A 27,508-nucleotide genomic window follows, 5' to 3' on the forward strand; every position below is an offset into this window, starting at 1 on the left:
AATATTGAATTCATGTGAATTGTGAGAGTTGGGTTGGGTAAGTGATTAAGCATAAAAACACAATAGTAAATAAACATTATTTATTGGACCATTAACAACAAAGATATTATAAAATGTAGGTATAAGTATAAGGCACAAAGAAAGGAAAACAGTGTAATATCTAGAATTGCATAATATAGAGTTTAAAATTAATTCGATTAATTTGGGGTGTTTTATTATCGTAAGTTTAAAATATTCACACTGTTGTATAAAACATGTTATGTTGCCGGAATCGACAAAAAATTAATAACAACTGAAACTATTCAATAATAGTATATTATTCAAGATTGTATAATGGAGGTGATTTATGCGACTCATTATACTCGAGTAGAATACTATACTTTATCCACGACTACTGAACTTTTTTATTAGAAAATTTTGTTACCTTATTAGAAACACTATTATTTTATTATAACAAATATTCCATACAATATATTATTGTTCATTTATACATAGTACATAGTTATCAAAAATTTTATTAACCGTTAATAATCAACACAAAAATCGATGTATTAGTTTGACAAATATTTTAATAAGAATTCGTATGCCATATTATATACTTTCTTTGACTTTGCGCCGACATTAAATTTGAATAGGCAACTCCAGCCGCTTCTTTAATTTTTGGTGGTGTCAAAAAGTCACTTTATTAATTTTGATTGATAATATTTAGTAGTATTTTACATGATAAATTTATACAAATCGATTTTTAGTAAGGAATCAATATAATATACCTAAATCGAGAAAGTATCTGAGAGCAGTGACCAATGAATATTCTTAAGGTCGAGCAGGAAGACTTATAATGGGTACAATATACAACAGCCGTGGATAAATATTATTTATATAATCGGTTGTTATTATATTTATATATTTAATAACATTTCATGCTATCCATGTGAATATTTTGCTAATTTTACAAGCGAGGTGGTTAAACGAGACAATTCTTATCAATCCTGACACTATATACTTGTTTTCTTGAAACAATTGTTGATTACAAATATAAAATCATCTCCGTACTTATATTTGCTCGTAATTGCATGCTGATTTTGTTGAAAATAGTTTTATTTTTTCAATTTATAGTTACATATAACTTCATTCAATAAGTCGTGTCACTGACACACTGATGACGCTGCTATTGTCAAAACCATATGACGTTTATAAAGTACCAACTATCAAAAAACTGCGTGTCTAATTTCATGACATTTCGATCTGTCAGAAAAAAGTGACAGTCATTTAAATGAAACTACTTCTGTTATTTTCAAAACAATGTCGTGTGTTAATTTATCATTAATTCTTAATGAAAAAAATACTGTACAAACGTGTTATCTGGCTTTATCGAACAGATTTTTGACAAAAAAAATGTTTTTTTCTTATTTAGTCACACGACTTAAGTTATTTTCATTATTTGCGATATGTATCAATATATAAATAGATAATTTCTCATTTCTTGGACCTTTTGATATATTAATGCTTCTGAATGTTCTTGATTTTAGGCCTCTTCTGTTTTAAAATTAGTTTTTTTTTTTAAATTTTTGAAAGAAAGATAAAAATTGACGTTTCGACTTTTCTTCAAGACTTAAAGACCTAAAATCAAGAGCATTCAGAAGCATTAATAGATAATATGTTATCTAAACCTTTCAAATCAAACGTAGTAACAATTTAAAAAATGGAATCACTTTATTTTTATCGGCAAAATGATTTTTTAAACATATATACAACTACCAATATATTTGACATAATAGATTCTTAATTAAAAATTAGTAACACTTAGTGAAATTAGATGAAAATTCCACACTCAGATATAATTTCCTTATATTAAATTAGCAGCAAATAGAAGATGCCGCAAATAAAACTTTACAAATAACATTTTTATTAAATGCAATGAAAATCAACTGAATTGATCGTCATTGATTAAATACCCTCCATATTCGTAGAGTTAATATTAAAAATAGAAAGAGAACGAGAAAGTTTTCTCGAAGTGTTAGTAGAAGAAGAGAAAATCTGTCTGTACTCCATTCTGATTGGATCACCATGACGTGGCATAGTGGCAAAAACAAAAAAAGAGGATAACAACATTTGCCTTTACTAGCGAGTAGAGAGAGATAGATAGAGAGTGGTGACGGCCACAAGTAATAGGACGGTCTACTTTTATTAACCCCACACGATATAATTTTGTGACGTCACAAATTACAGCAAGTGTGTAGCTATGAAAGCTTCCATTTTGGTGACATTGACAAGAACAATACGTCCAGTGAATACTACTTCCAAGTTGATATACTGGCACTATTTAATTTTATATTATTTATTATTATGTTGTTTGTTTACGTTGTACTATAAAGTGAGGTAATGTCGTGTAATGTGTAACGTCATAAGACAATATCTCTATTTTTAAGCTTAACTCTATGTCCACACTAAATAATTTCTATTATCTTCTTTTTCTTTTTAAATACTGAGAATTAGATGTCCCTTTCATTATTCTTCCTTCATCCATAATTTTTCTCTATTGTTCATATATTAGTATCACTTTATATTTAATTTGTAAAGATACGTAGAAAAATATTACAGTTTTTGTTTCGAAGCCTGCGTTTTTAAATAAAAAAATCTAAATATAATTACAAAAAATGAAGTTGCAATTTCATGTTGAAGCTTGACGCCTGCTTAGACCTTCAAAAGAGGTCACGTGGTACAATTTTCATAGCAGCGCCATCTTTAATTAATGCAGCACCGAAGCTAAACATCATCTATATATTATTTTATCATGAACTTTAACGTTCAGACTAATAACAGAGGTGGTATATTTTAGTGTTTTTATGCTTGATGCTGCATAAATTTAAGATGGCGCTCCAGTCGAAATGATTTGACGCTCTAAGCCAAAGTCAAACTTGAACATGAAATTGCACCTAGACAAATATTGTGTAGTACACATTTTCGTAGCACGATGTCACTAAAATTATTATTGTAATTTATGAATATTAATTGAATAATTTGTATTTATTTCCGTGGAAAATAAATGAAATGATTGAATATATTCAAAATATCATAAATTCCATAATAAAAGTTGAATAAAATAATTCGCAATTGTTATTATATCGTTCTTTTTGTAAATTACAGAGCCATCTAGCGAACAGAAGCCAAAGCATATATTTACCGAACTAGGTTTCTACTACTGAACGTCGTTAAATTATATGAGTGAAAATTATCATAGAGTTAATATTATAAATAGAGAGAGTTGCATGTAAATATAAAATTGTGCTGAAGGAAGAGAGAGAAAGAAATCGCTTATGATTAAAACATTCTCATCTCTCGAAACTTGTCGTCATGACGAACCAATCAGAATATAGTGGAAAGAGATAAATAATATTACTCTCTATATCATTAGTTTTGGAAGCACTTGAACAAGCACCCTCTATTTTTAATATTATTTCTATGAAAATTAATTGAATTCTTGTGAATTCGGTGTTGCCAAACTGATACCTTCCTAATTTCCAAGGGTATCGATGCATTGATCTTGACCTTGATATTAGAACTTTAAAACGGTGAAGAGTTACAGTGTGGAACAGTAATAAATATAGAGATATTTTTAATATATTTTGGAATTTGGAAAATGTAGTGGTATAAAGTGTGTGTTGATTAATTATTTACTCCCTACTTGATACGTTTCGTGGCCCATTATGCTATAATTTATTTTAAAAGAGAATAAAGTGAAATAACCTTGGTATCTGATAAAACTATTCTTATTAATCTTCTGATTCACCTGTTGGGAAATTTTTCAAAAATAAAATAGTTACTACTTACCAATGAGACAAAATATCGCTATTGTTATTTATACGAGGTCCGGTCAAAAACAATTTAACGGAAAGTTATGTTAATGATATAATTTTTCACTTACCACCTAATAAATTGATAATTCACATAAAAAAAATATTTTTTTGATCGTTGTGTTGCTATTACTGTTAATACCTATAAAAAAATTTCGTTGCTCACATCAATATTCCCCCGCTATTCACAATTCACATTTTGGTTTATCAAACCATTACAGTTCACTACATCTTCACTTAATTTGCGCTCCTTCGAATCCTCCAATTCATCTGACTTTTGTACGATGCTGATCTCGCTGTAGGATGGAGGGAAATCGGGAAAAACGTCTTCGTAAGTAGGTGGAGGTACTCCGAGAGAAGTAGGGGAGATACCCTTCGATGTATCACTAGAATCTAAGATACTAGGAGTGCTACCCACGTGTGGATTAAAAAGATCAGCGCTAATCTCCATTAATTCTAATTCGGTTCTTAAGACGTTTCTATCAACCACCAACATTCTACCGTTAGGAAGAATTATTACAGTGGGTGTGCAGACCTCGTCTGTTCTTGTGCTACCTGTAAAAATAATCCCTTTAAATATATTATTGTATATGATTACGTACGGTAGATGGCGTTCAAAGTTCACGTAAACTAAAGTCCCTGTCAATGTTATTGACTACTGGGGCATATATTTGGAACATATATTCAAATTATTATATAAGATTTTTTAAGGAAATAACATTTATAGACATAAATAATGCGATTACAATAAGAAGATGAGTCAAATGAATATATTTAAGTGGTAAAAACGAAAGTTGATACAAGTCTAGTCTGTTTTTATTACATTCGCAAGACCACCTGAGAGATCGACGCCTCGCGCAGGCGCGGGTAACATTAATTTCTTGAAAGGAGAAACTAGAAAAGGACACAGTGTTCTCTCTCTTACACGGGGGCGTTATGGCTCGTATTCAGACTTTTCAATAGAGAGATTTTAACGTAAACAAAACGAAAATTTCATGCTTGTATAAGAAATATAATACCATCAAGTCATTTCGTTATAAACAGCTATGATAAATCTATCATCAATATTTTAAATAAATTCACTTGTAGTTAATAAAATAGACATTTTACTTGAGATATCAAAGAAGCAAACAACAACGTTAGTATTTTAGCGGGAATGACATGCGAAGAAAGTTCACACAGGCAAACAAACAGGAGAATAGAAATGAAAGTAGCAAAAAGTTTTATAGTTATACAGTAAATTAAAAATGAGAATGCGCAGTTCAATTTTCAAATAAAATTTAATTTATAAGTTTGTCATCTTTCAAATTATTTTTACAATTTCTAAAATTCATATCCCATGAGACAAAATTTGCATAAATCACTTATTATAATATGACAGGACTACGTTTACATAAATTTGCCATCACCTAAGAATATCTGACTATATGGCAATCCAAGAATTTGACGTTTATAATACCAATATGGCCGCTGGGGAGCAACCATAACATTTAGTTAGCATTGTTTGGATTGTGTTTCTCATGTTCTTATTTTTGTGTTGTATCTTCCGAACTTGTTTTGTCGATCGTGTGTAGTTTAGTTATAGAAGTATTTAGAAAATAAAAAAAAAAGAATAGTATTTACAGCTCCAAACTATTTTCTAGGTCATATTAAGGTCGTGGGGTTTGTTTTTATTAGATCGTATAGGTAAACTTCACCTGTTTTTATTTACTAGAGGCGACATTGTTCATCTACAATAACTATTTTCACCTGGTAAAAATTTAAAGTGGAAAACATTGCGATTATACAAAAGAATTTGAAACATTATTAGTCAATGCAAGCCGAATATTTCATTAAATATGTTTTTGAATAGACTGAACTTAAACGTTGTGAAACTTATTGAAAATAACGAGAAAATGGGTTATTTTATATGGATTTCATGCAAATACAAGGGTGGTTTGAGGAAAAAGTGACTTTAAAAGATTAACGGTTATTATATTGTTAGTCTTGGCATGTTTCTAACATCATTCATATTTTATGTAATGATATAAATCTTATAGTTTTAATACTCGTATAAAAAAACTGTTACCGTTGTTGAGTGAATATAGAGAAAAACCAATGGCCAAGGTTACATTAAACAATGTTTTTATAGATTTCATTGCTCCAAAAATAATTTATTAAATTCGGTTTTATTCTTAAAATGTGTGACTTATTGATATAATTGAACCTTATCACGGTTACTTCTCATTCTAATTATTTTTATACAACTTTTAAATTACTCCAACAGAAATAATCAACATAAACCATATAAACTGACAGAGCAATATTTTGCCTCCCAGCAGCCATATTGTTTTCATTTTTACAGCATGCTGGAATGCACTAGTTGCGTTCGATAATGCTGTTCGCGGAACAAAGAAATTTGTATCACATGATCATAGGTTGTACAGATTGATGGTGGTAATTGCCGAACAGTAAACGAATAACGAAAAAAACTTAACCCAAAATAATTAAAATTTGCTGGTCAGTACAGTAACTAGTGGAGTATGGAGTCTTATTAAAGTATACAAATCGAGTTTTTAAATGGTTATTTGCATTATAGATCTAATTCATACTGAAGTTGGCTATTCGTGACCTTTGGAGGTGGTAAGTATTATACTCAGTCAGTTCTGAAGTATTACGAATAAAACTATTTTATTTGTGCAAAAGCAACCCACAATACATAAGTACATAACAACTGTCGAAAACATTGCTAATTGATAAGTATTAAACTGAACGTCAAGAGTCAAAACAAATCTGAGAGTTCTCTTTCAAAATTCGGAGCAGAGATGTTACTCGGAGTTTTCAAAAATTGGATCGAAATAAAGTGTATTGCCGAACGATACCGAACAGTCATAGTATCAGATTTACATAGTCGAACGCAGTAATTATTATTGTTTGACGTAGGTTAGTAACCTCATTTTATCTCTGTATTCAAGAAGTTGTTTATTATAATTGTTAAAACGACTAGTACTTTCCAAAATTATTTAATTAATTATTAATGTTATAGGAATTGAAAGATATCTAAATTTCACATTAATACGGCTTCTTTCTACAAATTAGTAAAACGATCAGTAAGTAATTAATCTCGTATTCTATCTGAAATTTGATTGAATTTTCTTTAGTAATAAACATCTTCAATATTCTTATGAATAAATTTTAGTCTGTGAGGCACATACTAATCTTAGGTCTTTAAATAGTGTGATTGAACACATAATATTTGCCTGTAGAATCGTTTTTTAAGTATGCATATAATTAGATTAGATTCCACTATATAATAAATTAAACTCCTATTAGGCATACGCTCGTTATTTTATAAATAAACAGGCAATTTGTAAATGAACATATTTCAATTTATTTAATGTACAACAATAAAATTCAAAATTAAGTATCTTTCACACTAAAGGTGTTTAATGAACAGAAAATGACTAATGTAGAATACATAGATAAAAATAGGTACTGGCGGCTTCCTAAGAAACAATCGTAAACACTTTTTATTTGTTTTAAAACAATGAGCTAACTAAATTTAGATCTGGGGTATAATTAGATACGGAATGAATTTAAAAATGTTTGACGTTTTCTAGTCAGCCAATACAAAAACAAATTTGTACATCATTATGTAGAAAAATAATTTTATAATATTACAGATTATTACTTACTCTATCATTTCTACGGCTTGTTTATATCTTTTAAACTGATGATGATTATATCATTGATATGGGTAACTCCAAGATAATTGTATACACATACGAATAGCATGTATAGCTTTTTGGTCTTAAAAAGGGGTCCAAGTTTATGTGAAGTTGCCTTGGCTAAATCGGCCGTGTGACTATGCCAGGACAAGCGAATTTGTGGTGATAGTGATATTTCATGTCAAGACTTAACCAAATCTTGAGCTACCTGAGTTTTTGCTGAAATAAACTCAATCAGATTGCTTCCACTCCACTCCAGAATGTTTTCAAGATCGGTATTGATTGTGGGGATCTGTTGATGCCTACGGATTTGGGTAGTAGCCGAGTTTATTATACATACGGAAGTGAAACATGGGTTTTAATAAAGACAGAAGAAATAAAATTGGCCATATAGGAAAGTAAGGTATTGAGAAGAAATTTTGGGGAAATAAAAACCAATGAGGAACTTTGGATAAGAAAAACTAACAAAATTACATAAAAGCTAGAAGGATGCTGGAAAATAGATTTGCAAAAAGGATCATTGATAAAGGAGATGAATAAACAATTTAAATATTTAAAATATCAAAATCGATCGTATTGTTTTTATTTGTTATGTATCACGCAAATTATAGGATGGGTAAAGGCTTTTGTATTTCTAGAATACAAATAATATTAAAATGATGTTGTATTGAGAAAAAAATAACTTAAATATAAAGGTTAGTTATATTTTTTATAAAAACATTAATAGGACTAATCTAGTTTCTAATTTATAGCAAGTTCATCACACCAATGGAAAAATACGTTCAACAAAACTACACTGATAAAACAAATAAAATCCAAACTGGGGTATTTCAATTACAACTCACGGTATTAACATCTGTAGTTGGGGATCTTCCCCGATGTTTATTTTCCAAATTTGATTGCTAAAATTAATATAAATTAAGTTGTAGTATGTATAGAAAACTAGAATCTCTTTAATTTAACTCAATTGGGGTTGTAAGATGTTCAATTTAAATGTAATAATACAGATGATTCATTTTAAAGTCAAAAAATAGTGTCTGATGAAAGTTGACAGTTTATTTTTGAAAAAGACAGATTATAGAGACAAATGATGGTTTATTTTTGAGAAAAACGATCTCTAAAGACAGATGATGATCTCTTTTGGAAACAGGCAGACAAATGACAGTTTATTTTTGAGAAAAAACGTTATTTTCACTTCGAAAAGTACTTTTTTATCAGATCTGTTACACGTTAATTTAAGTTCCCGAAAAAATTAAACATATGGCAACATTGCTCCTATATCGCTAGTAGGCGTTTTGCTAAACAAAAGAAGCAACTGGGGTCATATTTAATCCGATTATAGACGATTTATTCTATGGCATGCCCATAAATTAATTTTTATTTTAAATCGAAATAAGTAATTTCCTCTACAGGATATTCAAATTGTAATTCAACTAATTATCTAGGATAATTAGTTGAATTTTGACATTATAATCACGACATATAAATATGTTGTTGTTTTATCCTAATTGTGGAAAATACGTATTCACCTACAAGTAAGAATGTAAGGTAAGACAAATATAAATGAGACAAGGCATGACAAAATTTTATTCACAGTTGATTTGTGTAGTAGTCACTTGGCACGCCTTTCATAACACATATTAATAGATAAACAAAATCGTTGGAATTTCATTTTTTTAAACTCAAAATAAATAAAAGTTAAAGAGGAAGGATTGAATGTATGTAACATACCACGCGACCCAAAAAATTGAAATAAAAGTATGAATACAACTGTATTGATTCGTTGTTCGACCAAATTAGATATCAGGCATAAATGTTAATAAACAGTCAAAATAAGTTGATTAATTTGTTTTTAATTTGCATTTATTTCAATCTATCGTAACCTTCTCAATGTCAGGTGTTGAAACGTAGCATTTTTTAAGTTTCGGGAAAATCCAGGTCGATAGATCTGGTAGGTAAAGTGGATTTTAATAGACATGAGCGATATCAAACTTGGAAATCAAAATTAACTCGTTGTTGACGAAGAAGAAACATGTTAGGCCATTTTTCTTGTATCTAACGCTTGTTTAAACCAACAAATCTGTTTTATACAAAAAACTGCTGACATTGTTTAAGTGCCACGGGATTATTCTCAAATATCCAGATCTCATCTCCAGTGATTTTCGAACTTATTTACCTTCTGTCGTCGCTCGGATAAGTTTTCACTTGTGTTTTTGTATAAATCCTTGTATAACATCATGCATAAAACACGAATGGTTACGCGCCGGTCGGATGTGAACTGCGTGCGCAGACGGTCGAAATTCCCGTACGGTACCTGTTGTACCCGAGCTACTTCACATGGATAGTGGTTAATCGATTCAAGCTCATATTTGAAACGTTTCGGTCTTTTCAACACGCTTGCTTTTGACAAACAATTAATCTTAATACAATTTGCAAAGAATTTCACTAAATATTGAATCATGAATGCTGCTTGTAATGTTATTCACGCATTTTCAACAATGAAACAACAATATAAACCTAAAGTGCTATCGGGACGCAGTGTTGCCAGTTCACGAATTATGATTAAATATGTACCAATCAGAGTCTATAGACGGTTATGAAACAGCGCGTCAGGCAGTGTAATTTGAGTGATGGGGCAGTGTTTAGTATTATAATGAGTAGTATTAGCTCGTTCAAGTTCAGAGGGCGCTGGTAATTAGACAGAAACACCAATAAAATGTGTCGTTAGCTTTTAGTAGGTTATCGTTAGATATCTTTTTTGTCATAAAATAACATTATACGGTTAATTTGACATAGAAATTGTAAAGTTGAAAATTTAGTACGATAAATTTAATGCCGGTTTCACACGATACGGCGAATATTTCTTCAGAATATGTGAATTCATGTCTCTCAAACTATTTTTCAGGGATTGTTTACGTTATATGATGAGTAATAAAAATTTACGTACAAATTTGTAGATGTACATACAGAAAACAAAATTGTTCACCCTTTCATAAATTTATTATTGAATTACTTAATTAGTAGTATGAGTTTATGTTCAAGTTTGTCTCCTGAACGACATCTTGGATAAAAGGGCGCGAAGGGTTTTGCCCTATATCTCGTAAACTAGCACCCTTACACGAAATTTTATTTCACATTATTTATAGGAAATTAAATTGTCTATAACTTTATTTCTATTATTTTTTATCATAAAATGAATAATAAAAAAGATTTAGGCAAAAGTAATTGAAAGTTTTTGAACAAATTTTCTTTTCGGCTTTGTAATTTTTTTCTGGTCTTTTTACAATTAAATGAGATTGAATCAATTTCATAAAGGGTTTCTAACATTTAATTTATACTATAAATCTGTTTAATTCCATTTCATTCATCGTGAAATGGAAAATAAAAAAATATTGGAGAATTTTTGAAATTGAAGAAATTTGTAGTTTAAATAATTCGTTTAAAACTCTCTATAAGGTCGCTATGATATCAATACGTTATAAAATGACCAGAAAAAGAGCTATTGAGCCAAAAAGAGACTTTTCAGTTATTTTTGGTTATAACTTTTTTATTTTCCATATTACGATAAAAAGTAATAGAAAATAAGTTGTAAACAATTCAATTTTCTAAAAGTGATGTCTTTAAAATTGTCTAGAGGGTCGCTAGCTCAAGGGATACAGGGTGAAAAACATTTGAATTTGTTTCACCAAGATGGCGGTCGGAGGACAGGGGTGGAGAACCTACAAACTTGACTTAAGCTTATACTAACTCCTAATAGATAGCAGAAAAAATAAAAATTCGTCCTAAGAAAAAAGCAACCCCCAATATAATATTTAAGAGCTGAAACATAATTAAAACGATCTGACTACGGCTCTGGATATTTTAGGTTCAAATATGTGTCAAATCGAGTATCACTTGGAAGCCGACATAAGAACTGGTTTGTTTACTTGGAGGAGTATGTTTTTTCAAAACAAAAAGCGAACATCTGTTATGTACAAACGACACCAAAAATCATATAATGTTTACCTTTTTTTTCAATTCGCTAACTTCATTTATTTCATCTCGGGTATCGTAGCCATATCGTCTGGCATAAACTGAAATATTTTAAGAATTAACCTCAAAATTAGAAAATCCTTTTTTTTTTTTTAAATTACCCTGTGGAATTTAATATAAGTTTAGTTTTTCTAGTTTTTATTTATTTATTAACAAAAAGTTACCTACCATTATCAATATTGTGGTCGTTAGGTAGACACCGCCTGAAGATGTATCTCTTGCACATCATTCGTATACCGGGTGCGGCGAAACAACAGAATAATACTATGATGAACAAAACTGCTATCATTACAATCAAGGTCGCGAAACCCTGTTGATTTGAGTTTGAAGAAGTGTTTTTCGGTGGCGACGGTACATTACCTGGAAAACAAAAATTATAATCGTTTTAGAAACCCCAGTTACATATATCGTTTATTAACCACTAAATTAATGATTATAAATAGGGTTAGTAACGAGTTTGTATCTTTTCATTCATCTTATCATATCATCCGATCTGAAGAATATAACTCGATTTCGCTATCACAATTAAGGTTATTCGAGAGGCTACCCAATCAAAAACAAGGTTACTAGGATAATGGAAGGTTTGTGACATGCGCAGAACCTCACTATCATTATGTTCGAGTTATGAGGATGTGCTGATCTGGGCTATACAAACGAATATATTTCTAACTAACGAATTTATTGAGACTAAATTAATCAGCAATTAATATTTTGTAAGCCTTTATTGCTCTATTAAATGAAGGAATGGAACGTGAATAAATTCAAATATTTAAATGTTACAGTTCAAGTTTTTCAATCAATGTACTAACATTCGCCTAATACTATTAATATTAAACATTGCATGATTATAAATTATGCTAATAAATATAATTTATTAATATTGAATTATTAATATTAAATAAATAATATAAATTATTTGCAAACAACAACAATACTATTGACAGATGCTAGCGTTGTTGACAGCGTTGACAGCTGAGAAGAACCGGTGACGTCACTTGTCTACTGCGCATCTTGATATTGGGAATAGTGAATCTAGATCCGCCTCCGGACAGGAAATCATGAAGCAATTTCCTACTTCTACTTTACAAATTTGGAATATTTTGAAACACATTTAATCTTATTTGAATCAAAACGATGTAAAGTTTCAAAACAAATATTTCATTAATAACGTGTTACAGTTTTAATTGTGTTAAGATCTATAATTTATAATGAATAATCTTCCAAATGATCGTAAATTCGGTTGGGTTAATAGAAAATTAAAATAAATAATCAGACGTCTCAATAATTTCATTGGATTATTCATTACAGTGCGGTTAGGAAAAAATTTATTATGACATTTTTATAAACAAGAAAATTGTGAATAAAGAGACGATAGTACATGTAGGATGATGTTTACAATACGCAGGACCGGGTTCAGAATATTAAAAAGTGGATAAAATCTAGATTTTCTTGATATTAATCGATTTATACGTAGAAATCTATACTGCTACAAAGGATAAGATTATATTACAGCTTCAGGGTAAAAAAATTATAACAAAAGTGGCCTAGAGGGTGTATTTGAAAATATGAAATTGAAAAAGCATTTTTTTATTAATTTACCCAACTAAGTATCATTTTATATAGGATAATCGAATTTTCCAACAAATTTCGAGCATTTTAGTTTTAGTATATTTCGTCAAATAAGAGGCGGGGTGGAGTGGAAACCTTGTTAAGAAAAAATTCTATTAAGTCCGGTTCTGCTTAACCAATTTTTATAAACTTGATGTTGTTTGAAATAACTTTTGTCCAGAAACACAAAATATATAAATTCTAAGCAATTTAATTGGCAACGTGATTTCTAGAGGTCGTTGTTTCATATTTTTTAGATACAGTGGCGTAGCTAAGCGTGGGCGAAGTTGACTCTCGACAAAGGTCACTTAAACTTAAAATCTTCGTTTATTTTTAAATTAAATAAAAACCTGAAAAATATTGGCCACACTTGTCACATACTGGCCTTAACTTTGCATATATACAAGACTTTAATACGAGGTATACTATACTCACTGAAAATTACGAGGATGGTTCCAAAAGTACTTGGCCTGACCTAGAGATGGCGGTAGTTTCTTGGTAAATACCAGTGTATTAGAAAGTACAGCATATGTTAGAAGTTTGAGGAGGCCACGTTGTTTAGTATTCGTTTGGCAGCCATCAATAGGGAACGTTCTCAGTGAATTTGTTTGACGTGGTAAAAATTGTGAATATGTGAATCAATACTTTTATTTGAAAGGCCTTATCTCAAACAATATAAAAACTGATTCGTTATCAAGAGTAAAATAGCAGTGGTCGACCAAATGAGGTGGCAACTGAGATATGTTGAAAAAAATGCACTAAGAAATGATCGTCGACTTAAAGTGCGATTTCACAAACCAAATTTTTGCGCCGTTTTATAACCATGGGTCCATCACTTCACGCCCGAAGCAAAAGAACAATCAAAACAATGGACTCAAAAGGCAGAACCGGCTCCAAAGAATGCAAAAATCGGTCATGGCGTCGGTTTTTGGGCATGTGCGTGAGTAAATTTTCATTGGAAAAGGAAAAACTATCAACGGCGAATATTTTGCAAACTTATTGCAACGTTTGGACCAAGAAATTAAGCAGAAACAGCAGCATTTGGCTAAGAAGAAAGGGTTATTAAAACCATGCACCAGCTCACTTATCCGTTATTGCTTCTTATTTTTCTTCTTCTTCGCCAGGAGTAGTTGGGATGTTGAGGACCAGCTTTCATACCACCGTATAGGTGGTCGTCCAGGAGGTCGAGTTGTGTCTGGTTTCTCTTCCTTGGCATTCTGTCAACATGGTCTCTCTATTCTCCGTTATTGCGATTGCCAAAATGAATGAATTAAAGTTTAAATTGCTACCTCATACACCCTATTCGCCAGATTAAGCCTCCTTGGATTATTTTCTGTTCCCAAACATGAAAAAATGGCAAGATTTTCCAATAATGAAAAGGTGCAGTTAATGGTTATTTTGAATATTTGAACATTTGCTCATTTTGGAAAATCTTAGATGTTGCCGAGTCTTAATGATAATAATTATTCAAAAGTTCGTGTTTGCCTATCTCTAGGACTCACTTCGGCAGATCAAATTTTCTTGTGCGCTCGTAGAATGATTTTGTGCACTCCTCACACCCCTCCATTATAAAAAGGGTGTAAAATAAAAACATTTTTCCCCAAATTTTTATTTCTTCAACAAGGTACTTCTGGAATCATCTTCGTATTTCAATTGAGAATCTCCGTTATTCCTAGATCCCACAAGTCGTTAATATCTGATTCTTTGTCACACATTAATAAATCAAATTTTGCTGATCAAATATTTAATCTACGGGATGGAGTATTTTTACTGTTCTTGATATGATATTATAATTAATAATATCTTGTTTACCGAACTTTTAATCTTCTGTTTATTGTTTCATTTCGAATCGATATACCTAGTTAGTCAATTTATTGCGTACACCTGCTTTATGTTAAACTCGATCATTTTTTTTTCAAACAAATGATCCCAATATAAAATTTATGATTTTTCGATTATCATACATTGTAAGTAAATCGATTTTTATATATAAGATGTCTGTTAGAAAAGTTGGAAAAGATGGAAACCGTTATAACCTGATAATCATATAGTTAAGTGATTCAAAGTGACCCTTATTTAAGGACTAGGCACTTGAACCCCTTAAACTCATCTTATCTGTTATTAATATGACTGCAAACGACCGTAAATATCCTTATCTACTGATTTTATAATTATTATTGTATACGATGAAATTTAGTATTTAAGGCTGCTTGTATATTGAAACTGGGTTTTTAATAGTTTGATATTCATCGAGTAAGCTAATCAGATTATTGAAACAAAGTTTAATTAGTTATTTTTCGCTTCATAAATCGCTAACGAAATGTGTTTTTTAATTGGCTAAAACTACACGTATTTTGATTAATCTTATCCCCATCCGTCATATTTACCTGATTTACCTTATTCTTTTACTTTTTGATCTCAAACTTGAAAAAATTGCTTGATTTTGCTTTAATACAAATGAAGAGTTGATTGAAGAGACATTTTTATTGAAAATTTATACCTCCGAAATACGAGACTGATTCAATTGCCACATTAGAATTAGCAAAACCACTAGTGGGTGTAAAGCCCGTTGTTAATGTGAACTTTTTTGATGTTTTTATCTGTATTTATTTCTGCGTGCTTATTCTATGATTATTTCGTCTTGTTTCAACTCCAACGGTTGATTTTCTTGGGGCAAAGTTGAAATAATGTTTATTAAGCTAATCCTTGGCGTCAACAGGATTTTTTTCCAAAAAGTAAAGCTTAAATTATACACGTGAGTTAAATAAAACAATACACAGCTTTGTTAGAAAAAAAAACAAATTTTTAAGAAAATTGAGTATAATAAAGTTGAGAATCAAACTATTAAGAACTCAGTAACAATGTACAAGCTGCCTTAAATACTAAATCTTATTGTATGCAATAACTATAAATAATTATAAAGTAAGGATATTTATAGTTATTTAGTTATAAGATAAAAATAAATAATTGAAGACGGGGTTCAAGTTGACAATCTACAAAGCTGACATAAATACGAAATATAAACAGTTCATCGTTTATGTCAAAGATAATAAGGTTAGAGTTCATAGTTTGGAATAAGGGACACTTTGAATCACTTAACTAGATGATTAATTGATCTTAAGAAATGAGGTTGGAGATTTAATACTAGTAACGCCATCTGTGTGTCATTCTACGAACTATTCAACATAACCTAACATAATACGTTACGTCTATATAATTATTGAATAAAAGTTTATACCTATAATGATATTATTTATATCAAATATAGGAAAAACAATCGTTCCGAAAATATACAAATGAGGAGATTATAGACTATTTTACCAAACATTTTGAATATAACCAGAAACAATGTTTGTTTAAAACAATAAACAGAAGCAACGTATAAAATTTTATGTAGCCATTACTACAAGGTGATATTTATTTTTATAAAACTGTCGGTTAACGTTTTATTTATTCAACAATGACTCGAAATTTTTCATAAAATTACCGTACATAAACGGTGGTTTAATTTAGGTGAAACGTCTTTTGTGAAAACATAAATACAGTAAACCGAGTAATTCGTAAATTAGAGAATGAAATTTATTGATCTGAAACGTACTTTTATTGAGAAACTAGCTTTTACACGCGAAATATCTCACCACTCCTTATAGAAACCTTAAAGATCTGTTAATCATATAGTTAAGTGATTCAAAGTGCCCCTCAAACCCCATTAACGTATCGTCTATATCCTTATCTACTGATTTTACAGTTATTATTGTATACGATAAGATTTAGTATTTAAGGCAGTTTGTACACTGATACTGGGTTCTTAATAGTTTGACGTTCGTCGTGAACGCAAGTCAGATTATTGATTTATTTAATTTTTTTGCTTAATATAAGTTGTGAATTGAGTTATTCAACTCGCAGCTTCGCTCGCATTAAGGCCAATAAATATCAGAGATTATTACAATAGAAATGAATCAATATGATAACTATTTCTCATTGCTTGGCATACAAGTTTCAAAAGCGCTTTTCTAACTGCCCGAAGAGGAGTTTCATCTGGTCTCTATTTACTTTGGGGCTCTGCTTGGTGTTGTCTTCTCAGCTCTGCGTGAACCGTGGATTCTTGATTTCGAGCTGCACGGGCTCGCGACGAATCTTTGGACGAACCAGATTTCCGCTCCCGAGGCATTTTTAAAGAAGAACAGAGTAAAAATTGAAACCAAAGAGTAAGATCTAAAATAATGAATAGTATCTAACCACAAACATGACTCCTAGCCTCAAAAATTGAAATATATTTGCCTGCATAGAAGTCGATTGTAAAATTTTGACTTTAACTGTATATTTTTTAATTATTCATCAGAACAAACGAAAAATGGTGTTTGAAAGACAATTTAATATGATTTAAAGTGAGTATAAATTTATGAAAATTAATTTCGACTTACTATGTTTAACATGGTGAAATTAGTATATTTAGATTTTTTATTATTAACATAAATAGTGTTATTGACAATTTAAAACCTAACAATTAGTTTCATAATAATGGGTATGACGTCCCCTTGCCCTAATAACATCTCTTATACGATTCGATATAGATCTAAAGGCAGCAACGGGCAAGAAATTTCCTTAAGAAAAAGTGAATAATTTCCTAACCTCAAAATTCATTTTATATTTTGTGGTCAGTTCATAGGCTGCTGGCTTTGCTTTTGGAGTATGATGGGCAGAAAAAGAGCACCTGGGCGATGGTAGGCCAAGCTCCGGCCAGATGGAATAAGGGAAAACATAAAATAACTATCAAATCCTTGCCAAAAAACGTAATATCAGCAGATCAGAAACTCATATCTACGTATACTCATATCAAACGGCCTTAATCGAAATTGCAGTCCAGATCTTGCAGTAACCGCTTCAATAAACACTGCGCGTTTCAAAACAGCAATTTGCAAATCGCTTTTTTGGTTTTCGGCACACTTTCCATCTTCCGTCACTACCGTGGAGGCACATTCTGGTCCCATTTGAGAACAGAACAGATCCCAATTGTTCCAACGTTCAATTCAGATGATATTGTGCAAAATACAAGCGTTCTAGGCCTGGTATCGAGCCTTGGGACACTCCACATTCTATAGACTTGCAAGAAGACATCGTTGTATCAACACTTACAAGCTGACTTACAACCACAATCGAAAGCCTTAGAAAAATCACAAAAAGTTGTTGCAGTGGAGCGATGGTTGTTTAATCTGGAGTAAACATTATTTAGGAAGGAGAATAAAGCATCATTTGTGTAATTGTTACTTAAAAACCCAAATGGGTCTTATAAACGCTTCCTATGGTCCTTCAAGTACGAATTGATTCAGTATATTTATAGTGCGATCAAAATTAGCTGTACAAATAGGTAATTTCACGTTTGCTACCCTATTTAAACGGAACTTTGTTGTAGTTAGTATTTTTTTCTCGTTGTGATTTGATTTAAGAACGTCCATTCACTTGAACACACTTAGATTTAGTTAAAAATTTTGTTGGCTTTCGTTACAAGGAAATAATTTGGTTAGTTATGTCTCTCCACCGACATATTCACATATTTAAGTTTATTGTTTTCGTTTCGAAAACCTTCTGTCAACGTCACGGTTATCAGAGCTTAAAATGTTGGCTGGGTGATCGCCAAACGAAATCCATTTCGTATTCAAATTAAAAAGTCAGCAACACTCGGTTCGGGTTTATTAAACGTTTGCGCCGCCGTTAAAACATTTTGATTAATTTTGTTATAAAATTTCATTCTTTCATTTTTACGATGTTTCAAGTGGCTATTATAAATATTATTTTCGAATAGGAAATAAAGAAAATTTCAAGAATAAGCACAAATCGGAGCACATAAAATATGAATGTCTACCGAGTATCGTTGTACGAGGTGTAGCTATAAATGTCTTTTACTTGAGCTGGGATAAAGATTAGAAAAAATAATAAACAGTCTGGTACACAACTCTACAAGTTACCATTGCTGAGCTTATACATTATTTATTTTCATCAAGGATAGATAAATTAACACACGACATTATTTTGAAAATAGCAAATAACATTTAAATGGCTGTCACTTTTTTCTGTCTAATCCAAATGTCATGAAATGTCAAACATAGTTTTTTGAAGGTTGGTACTTCATAAACGTCATATGGATTTGATAATGGCAGTGCCATCTGTGTGTCAGTCACACGACTTATTGAATGATGTAATAAAATGACAAGTTTCAAGTTTTTTATGTTATTCCGCGTGAAGTATATATAATATAGAGGTTAGTTGGGATATATGTGAATGGAGGAATGAGGACATTATTAATGTGGAGTGAGGGATATTTTAGATTTGGCCCTGATATATGAACATGGTGATTTTGGGTTTTGTTGATTTCTTCGACCGGCTGGAGGGGTGTAAAACAGAAATATCGGGGGCAGAAAAAATGGATTGACGTAGCAAACAGCTTTTCATCGGTTCGGAGGTTACAGGAAAACCGCAAAAAAACTGCAGCATCGATGATGCATATACAATATAGTAGTTTATATGCCCAAACTAAAATTAGGGTGTAAAGGGGATGATAAGGAGGCTTTTGGTAAACTGAACTATCGGCAAATACTTACAGAACTCTATACTACAATATTAGATATTTTATTGCCATTGAAATCCGTTTTACATCATAAAATAAAAGGATGTCGGTAAATGTCAGAACATCAAACGTGTAGGAACCGTAGGTTCGGTATATATAAATGAATTATACATTTTTCCAGTCGAATGATTAATTATTATTTGGAAAAATTCCAAAATTGATTGATATTGTTAAGTAATCCACCATGCGGAACAAATCGACGACCTAATACGTTTTAAAATATGATTCTCTTTATTGTTACATCGCCACGTAAAAGTTTTTTATTGCTATTCAAACGTGCCGTAATTAATTTAAATTATTACCAATAAAGAAAACCATCAAAGTGTCAAAATTTGTATTAGTTTCGCAATTCGTTTTAAATGAGATATTTCAAAGCTGTTTTTGCAAAAACCAATCAATAAAACATAAATTTCTGTAATTTCTTAGACCTTTTGATATGTTTATGTTCTTAAATATTCTCGATTTTAGGTTGAATTGACGTTTCTATCTTTAAAACAACTAATTTTGAATTAGAAGAGACCTAAAATCAAAAAGATATTTTATTTACCACTGTTATTGTACGAGGATGGTTCCAGAAGTATCTGGCCTAACCTAGAGGTGATGGTAGTTGCTTGAAAATATATCAGAAAGTACACAATCTATACAGTATATGTTTGAAATATACATAAGTATTCGAAAGCTTTGAATTTATTAGAGTTAGTACACTTTGGTGTTTAATTTTGCCACAATCCCACTACGATATATACGCACTAAACGAAATCTCATACCGCTTAACACCTGTAAAGGAACATTTTAAAATAAGAAAACTACTTACTGATTTTCCTTTGAGAATCCATTCCTTTAAAGAAATTGAAGTCATCGATATGTACGTGTTGATATTCACTAAAATCTTTTACATTGGTTTTAAAATGTCGAAAATTCTATGGCCCAACTCCAAGTCTCTACTCTAAATATACACATCACCATTGTGCTAACATTTGTTTGCTATGTTGTAGTTTTTTTTTTCAAGAAAACAACAACTAATTGTTATAATAGTGAATGGTTCATTTAGTAAATGGCAAAACGCTGTCCACGGTAATTTCGATTTCAAAAGTAGATCGTTCTCACTGGACGTGAATCAATTTATAATAATATTGATAATATAACGGTTGTCCTAAAAATACCTATCTCGGAATGTTGTCGAAAATGATAATCAAACCCATCATTTATCAATAGAATTGCTTCTACCCTAGCACAAAGGATTGAAGAATCCTCCAAATATCGCTTGGATCATTGAGTCGAAATCTAGGATTTACCTTTTAATCTGTATTCAACCATAAGAACCTATCGATGAATGAAGGATTCCCGCTGCAGGTTCGAGTCCTGTCAGCGGTTAATAGGTTTAAAGTGTAGACAATTCTTACCGAATTAAATTAATTCTGTAGAATGTAGAGCAGAAATATCACATTAAAATCAGGAAGTACTCAGATTGACTCGACTTAATGAGTTGACGACTCCACGAAATCCACAAAGCGGTACTGAATGATCGTCAACTGAAAGTGGGCGAACTAGGCATTTCAAAAAGTGCGGTACATCGCAGATTAACAGAAAATTTCAAAATGAGGAAGCTGTGGGTAAGATGGGTGCCGCGTTTGCTCAAAATTTGACAATTTTTTATCGAAATTTGCGCCGTTTCATGACCGTGGATGAAACGTGACTTCATCACTTCACACCCGAAACAAAAGAACATTAAAAATAATGGACTGAAAAGGCAGAACCGGCTCCAAAGAATGCAAAGATCGTTCCATCAGCAGGCAAGGTCATGGCGTCGGTTTTTTGAAATGCGCGTGGGATAATTTTTTGATTGAATATCTTGAAAAAGTCAACGGCGAGTATTACGCAAAGATATGACAACGTTTTAGCAAAGAAATATTATATGGACGTTTTAGCGGAGAAATTAAGTAAAAACGGCCCCATTTAGCTAAGCTACAAGTGTTTTATCAAGAAAGTTCTTGAAAAAAGGCAAAACTATTAAAAACGAGTATTATATGGACGTTTTAGCGGAGAAATTAAGTAAAAACGGCCCCATTTAGCTAAGCTACAAGTGTTTTATCAAGAAAATTCTCGAAAAAAGGCAAAACTATTAAAAACGAGTATTATATGGACGTTTTAGCGGAGAAATTAAGTAAAAACGGCCCCATTTAGCTAAGCTACAAGTGTTTTATCAAGAAAATTCTCGAAAAAAGGCAAAACTATTAAAAACGAGTATTATATGGACGTTTTAGCGGAGAAATTAAGTAAAAACGGCCCCATTTAGCTAAGCTACAAGTGTTTTATCAAGAAAGTTCTTGAAAAAAGGCAAAACTATTAAAAACGAGTATTATATGGACGTTTTAGCGGAGAAATTAAGTAAAAACGGCCCCATTTAGCTAAGCTACAAGTGTTTTATCAAGAAAATTCTCGAAAAAAGGCAAAACTATTAAAAACGAGTATTATATGGACGTTTTAGCGGAGAAATTAAGTAAAAACGGCCCCATTTAGCTAAGCTACAAGTGTTTTATCAAGAAAGTTCTTGAAAAAAGGCAAAACTATTAAAAACGAGTATTATATGGACGTTTTAGCGGAGAAATTAAGTAAAAACGGCCCCATTTAGCTAAGCTACAAGTGTTTTATCAAGAAAATTCTCGAAAAAAGGCAAAACTATTAAAAACGAGTATTATATGGACGTTTTAGCGGAGAAATTAAGTAAAAACGGCCCCATTTAGCTAAGCTACAAGTGTTTTATCAAGAAAGTTCTTGAAAAAAGGCAAAACTATTAAAAACGAGTATTATATGGACGTTTTAGCGGAGAAATTAAGTAAAAACGGCCCCATTTAGCTAAGCTACAAGTGTTTTATCAAGAAAATTCTCGAAAAAAGGCAAAACTATTAAAAACGAGTATTATATGGACGTTTTAGCGGAGAAATTAAGTAAAAACGGCCCCATTTAGCTAAGCTACAAGTGTTTTATCAAGAAAATTCTCGAAAAAAGGCAAAACTATTAAAAACGAGTATTATATGGACGTTTTAGCGGAGAAATTAAGTAAAAACGGCCCCATTTAGCTAAGCTACAAGTGTTTTATCAAGAAAATTCTCGAAAAAAGGCAAAACTATTAAAAACGAGTATTATATGGACGTTTTAGCGGAGAAATTAAGTAAAAACGGCCCCATTTAGCTAAGCTACAAGTGTTTTATCAAGAAAATTCTCGAAAAAAGGCAAAACTATTAAAAACGAGTATTATATGGACGTTTTAGCGGAGAAATTAAGTAAAAACGGCCCCATTTAGCTAAGCTACAAGTGTTTTATCAAGAAAGTTCTTGAAAAAAGGCAAAACTATTAAAAACGAGTATTATATGGACGTTTTAGCGGAGAAATTAAGTAAAAACGGCCCCATTTAGCTAAGCTACAAGTGTTTTATCAAGAAAATTCTCGAAAAAAGGCAAAACTATTAAAAACGAGTATTATATGGACGTTTTAGCGGAGAAATTAAGTAAAAACGGCCCCATTTAGCTAAGCTACAAGTGTTTTATCAAGAAAGTTCTTGAAAAAAGGCAAAACTATTAAAAACGAGTATTATATGGACGTTTTAGCGGAGAAATTAAGTAAAAACGGCCCCATTTAGCTAAGCTACAAGTGTTTTATCAAGAAAATTCTCGAAAAAAGGCAAAACTATTAAAAACGAGTATTATATGGACGTTTTAGCGGAGAAATTAAGTAAAAACGGCCCCATTTAGCTAAGCTACAAGTGTTTTATCAAGAAAGTTCTTGAAAAAAGGCAAAACTATTAAAAACGAGTATTATATGGACGTTTTAGCGGAGAAATTAAGTAAAAACGGCCCCATTTAGCTAAGCTACAAGTGTTTTATCAAGAAAATTCTCGAAAAAAGGCAAAACTATTAAAAACGAGTATTATATGGACGTTTTAGCGGAGAAATTAAGTAAAAACGGCCCCATTTAGCTAAGCTACAAGTGTTTTATCAAGAAAATTCTCGAAAAAAGGCAAAACTATTAAAAACGAGTATTATATGGACGTTTTAGCGGAGAAATTAAGTAAAAACGGCCCCATTTAGCTAAGCTACAAGTGTTTTATCAAGAAAATTCTCGAAAAAAGGCAAAACTATTAAAAACGAGTATTATATGGACGTTTTAGCGGAGAAATTAAGTAAAAACGGCCCCATTTAGCTAAGCTACAAGTGTTTTATCAAGAAAATTCTCGAAAAAAGGCAAAACTATTAAAAACGAGTATTATATGGACGTTTTAGCGGAGAAATTAAGTAAAAACGGCCCCATTTAGCTAAGCTACAAGTGTTTTATCAAGAAAGTTCTTGAAAAAAGGCAAAACTATTAAAAACGAGTATTATATGGACGTTTTAGCGGAGAAATTAAGTAAAAACGGCCCCATTTAGCTAAGCTACAAGTGTTTTATCAAGAAAATTCTCGAAAAAAGGCAAAACTATTAAAAACGAGTATTATATGGACGTTTTAGCGGAGAAATTAAGTAAAAACGGCCCCATTTAGCTAAGCTACAAGTGTTTTATCAAGAAAATTCTCGAAAAAAGGCAAAACTATTAAAAACGAGTATTATATGGACGTTTTAGCGGAGAAATTAAGCAAAAACGGCCCCATTTAGCTAAGCTACAAGTGTTTTATCAAGAAAATTCTCGAAAAAAGGCAAAACTATTAAAAACGAGTATTATATGGACGTTTTAGCGGAGAAATTAAGCAAAAACGGCCCCATTTAGCTAAGCTACAAGTGTTTTATCAAGAAAATTCTCGAAAAAAGGCAAAACTATTAAAAACGAGTATTATATGGACGTTTTAGCGGAGAAATTAAGTAAAAACGGCCCCATTTAGCTAAGCTACAAGTGTTTTATCAAGAAAATTCTCGAAAAAGGCAAAACTATTAAAAACGAGTATTATATGAACGTTTTAGCGGAGAAATTAAGCAAAAACGGCCCCATTTAGCTAAGCTACAAGTGTTTTATCAAGAAAATTCTCGAAAAAAGGCAAAACTATTAAAAACGAGTATTATATGGACGTTTTAGCGGAGAAATTAAGTAAAAACGGCCCCATTTAGCTAAGCTACAAGTGTTTTATCAAGAAAGTTCTTGAAAAAAGGCAAAACTATTTAAAACGAGTATTATATGAACTTATTGCAACGTTTAAGCAAAGTAATCAAGTAAAAACGGCCCCATTTGGCTGAGAAGAAAATGTTGTTAAGAGAATGTACCAGCTTAAACATCCGTTATTGCAATGGCCAAAGTTTGAGTGGCTACCTCATGCACCCTATTCACCAGATTTAGCCCCCTCGGATAATTTTCTGTTCCTGGACTTGAAAAAAATGGCTTGTTGGTAGAATGAAGAGGTGATAGAGTTAATGGCTATTTTGAGGAGCTAGACAATTCTGAACATCGCTGGAGAAAGAGTATGTGTTAAACCAGGTACTTCTGGGACCATCCTCGTGGGTAACTAAGAACTGCCGTCGGTCGTATCTTAATAATGTATCATATTACAACTTCCAGGAAAAGAAAATCATAACAAAAAAGGCACCGAGAAATACGTGGAAATTATATTCAAAATTTTAGTTGTCCAGCAATTGCAATATATAAATTCTTCAAATGGCTGGTTCTTCATCAACCTACTAGTCCTTTGATAAAAAATTCCTACCATTTCCAAACGACACCAAGTATATAAAAATCCGATAAGCAGAATCAGACTTTTTTTGTAACAACTTTTTCACGCTAACCCCACCTCTTATCTGAAGAGATAGACTAAAGATTGTAATCCAGATATACATTGCTCAAAGCCATTTTTGCATGGCAAAATATTTGGAAAAAGAGGTCCAGAAAGAAGACGAACATCCTGACTTAGAACCTCAGAACTTGGTTCAGTATAATCTCCCCTTAACTCTTTCACATTGCTGCTGATAGAATAAAAAGATTATCTCCAACATTCGCAAGGGATGGGCACCACAGGAAGAAGAAGAAAACACGAGGAAAACAAATTGCAAACTTATTAGAAGTGTCAGTGTAAAGTTTGACGTCAAAAAAGTAAACCAGAGTCACGCAATAAATTGGAAAAAAAAAGATGTCCACCGAAATTGTGAAAATCGAAAGATTGGAGTATTGAGCCATCATCAAATACCTGTATTTAAAAGGGTTAAGAGGTAAGATATGATTAATATCCTTGGTGATCAATATCCTTCGTATGCGACCGTGAAAAATTGGACTGCAAGCTCCAAAAGATGTAAATTTTCCATTGAAGATGATGACCGATCGGGAAGGCCAGTTTCTGTGTCATTCCCCGAAAATATCGATGCAGTTCATGACATGATTTTATCAGAGCGTCGAATTGGGCTAAAACGGATATATTGGACATGTGAAAATTGCTGCAAAATGGATCCCCAAAAGCGTGCAAAGTGAGAAGCATCGATCTGTGCCCGATTTGAAAACGAGTACACTTCTTAAATCGAATTGTTACTATGGATGAGACTTGGGTACATTTCTACGATCCAGAAACAAAGCAACAATCGATGGAATGGCGACACTCTGGTTCTCCAAGACCTAAGAAGTTTGGTGTCCAAAAATCTGCTGGAAAAGTTCTTGCTTCAGTTTTTTGGGATTGTCATGGACTAACCATGATTGATTTTTTGGATAAGGTTAGAACAATAACTCGAGATCACTATTCGACATTAATACGGGAAAAAATTAAAGAGAAAAGACGCGGAAAGTTATCCAAAGGTGTTTTGTTTTTGCAGGACAACGCTCCTGCACACAAATCACATATTACCATGCAAAAAATTCGTGATTTGGGGTTTGAATTATTAGAACATCCCCATTATTCACCAGATTTGGCTCCGTCCGTCTATCATCTCTTATCTCAACTGAAAAAAAGTTTAAAAGGTCGTAAATTTTCTTTCAACGAGGAGGTAATAAAAACTGTGGAGGTCTGGTTTGCAGAGCAAGAAGTAACATTTTTATTGAAAAGTCTAGGGACGTTGCAGGTTCGCTGTAATAAATGTATCTAATTAAAAGGAGAATATGTTGAGTGATAAAATATTTTGACATTGAAATTTTGTTTGGTTCTATAGTAGGCTAGGAATTTATCCTCGTAGACTATGTCATAGTTAGTAAAGATTTGTAAAATTACTTCCTGGATTAAGAATGATCGAAAAAAATCCCAGCTAGTTAATGTGTATATTAAAAGTAAAAAACTTACTAATTTGCCATATTTAAAACAAAAAAAGCCACTTTGACATTGAAGAAATCGTAGATGCGTGAATGTTTAAGAAAAATTGATAAGAATTTGAATAATCCACCATGAGATTGACCTAAATTCGAACCCATCGAAATTACCTGTGGTTAAGCCTCGCGAAATCGATTCTTGTCTCAAATCACACCTTGCCATGAGCGAATCGCGCGAAGCACTGCATAGTCGTTCGCGTATGTTGATCGCCTTTTTTTACATGTCGTTATTATCCAGCACGCGACGCCGAGTGACGTCACAGCGTCGCCCGCCTATCGACGTCGAGTTTAGCCTAGTTTGAAACGGTAGGAGGATCGACGAGGTATGGTGAAGTATCTAGGTCGACGGAAGGGATGGAATTGTAGTATAAGGGTGAAATAACGGAATGTAGGACAAGTTCAAGGTAAATACGATATAGC

The 27,508-nt window shown here is 31.8% G+C and overlaps 1 protein-coding gene across 15 annotated transcripts; it reads right to left on the minus strand.

Moving 5' to 3' along the window:
* Nucleotides 1-66: 66 nt before the first annotated feature.
* On the minus strand, nt 67-27,362 carry LOC130894264 (uncharacterized). Of its 15 annotated transcripts, none has more exons than XM_057800967.1 (6): nt 27,200-27,362; nt 20,641-20,810; nt 11,762-11,953; nt 11,567-11,634; nt 8,407-8,463; nt 67-4,409 (listed from the first exon to the last, which is right to left on the minus strand). In XM_057800967.1, exons 2-6 carry the CDS (start codon nt 20,660-20,662, stop codon nt 4,371-4,373), a joined length of 378 nt encoding a protein of 125 aa, XP_057656950.1. In that variant the 5' UTR covers nt 20,663-20,810; nt 27,200-27,362; the 3' UTR covers nt 67-4,370. The 15 variants fall into 15 exon arrangements, with proteins under 15 accessions (XP_057656950.1, XP_057656954.1, XP_057656952.1 ...); XM_057800971.1 differs by having other exon boundaries at nt 20,641-20,979; nt 27,200-27,311; XM_057800969.1 differs by having other exon boundaries at nt 20,641-20,772; nt 27,200-27,287.
* Nucleotides 27,363-27,508: the final 146 nt, after the last annotated feature.

This window comes from Diorhabda carinulata, chromosome 5 (assembly GCF_026250575.1).
Source record: "Diorhabda carinulata isolate Delta chromosome 5, icDioCari1.1, whole genome shotgun sequence".
Classification (NCBI taxonomy): domain Eukaryota; kingdom Metazoa; phylum Arthropoda; class Insecta; order Coleoptera; family Chrysomelidae; genus Diorhabda; species Diorhabda carinulata.

Bases quoted from the DNA above. Each gene is read 5' to 3' on its own strand.
- LOC130894264 (XM_057800959.1), bottom strand. From the start codon at position 20,662: ATGGATTCTCAAAGGAAAATCA. The intron at 11,954-20,640 runs GTAAGTAGTTTT...TTTGTTTTCCAG, and splicing joins GGATTCTCAAAGGAAAATCA to GTAATGTACCGTCGCCACCG. The intron at 4,406-11,757 runs GTAACTTTTTGT...TTTTACAGGTAG, and splicing joins CACAATATTGATAATGGTAG to CACAAGAACAGACGAGGTCT.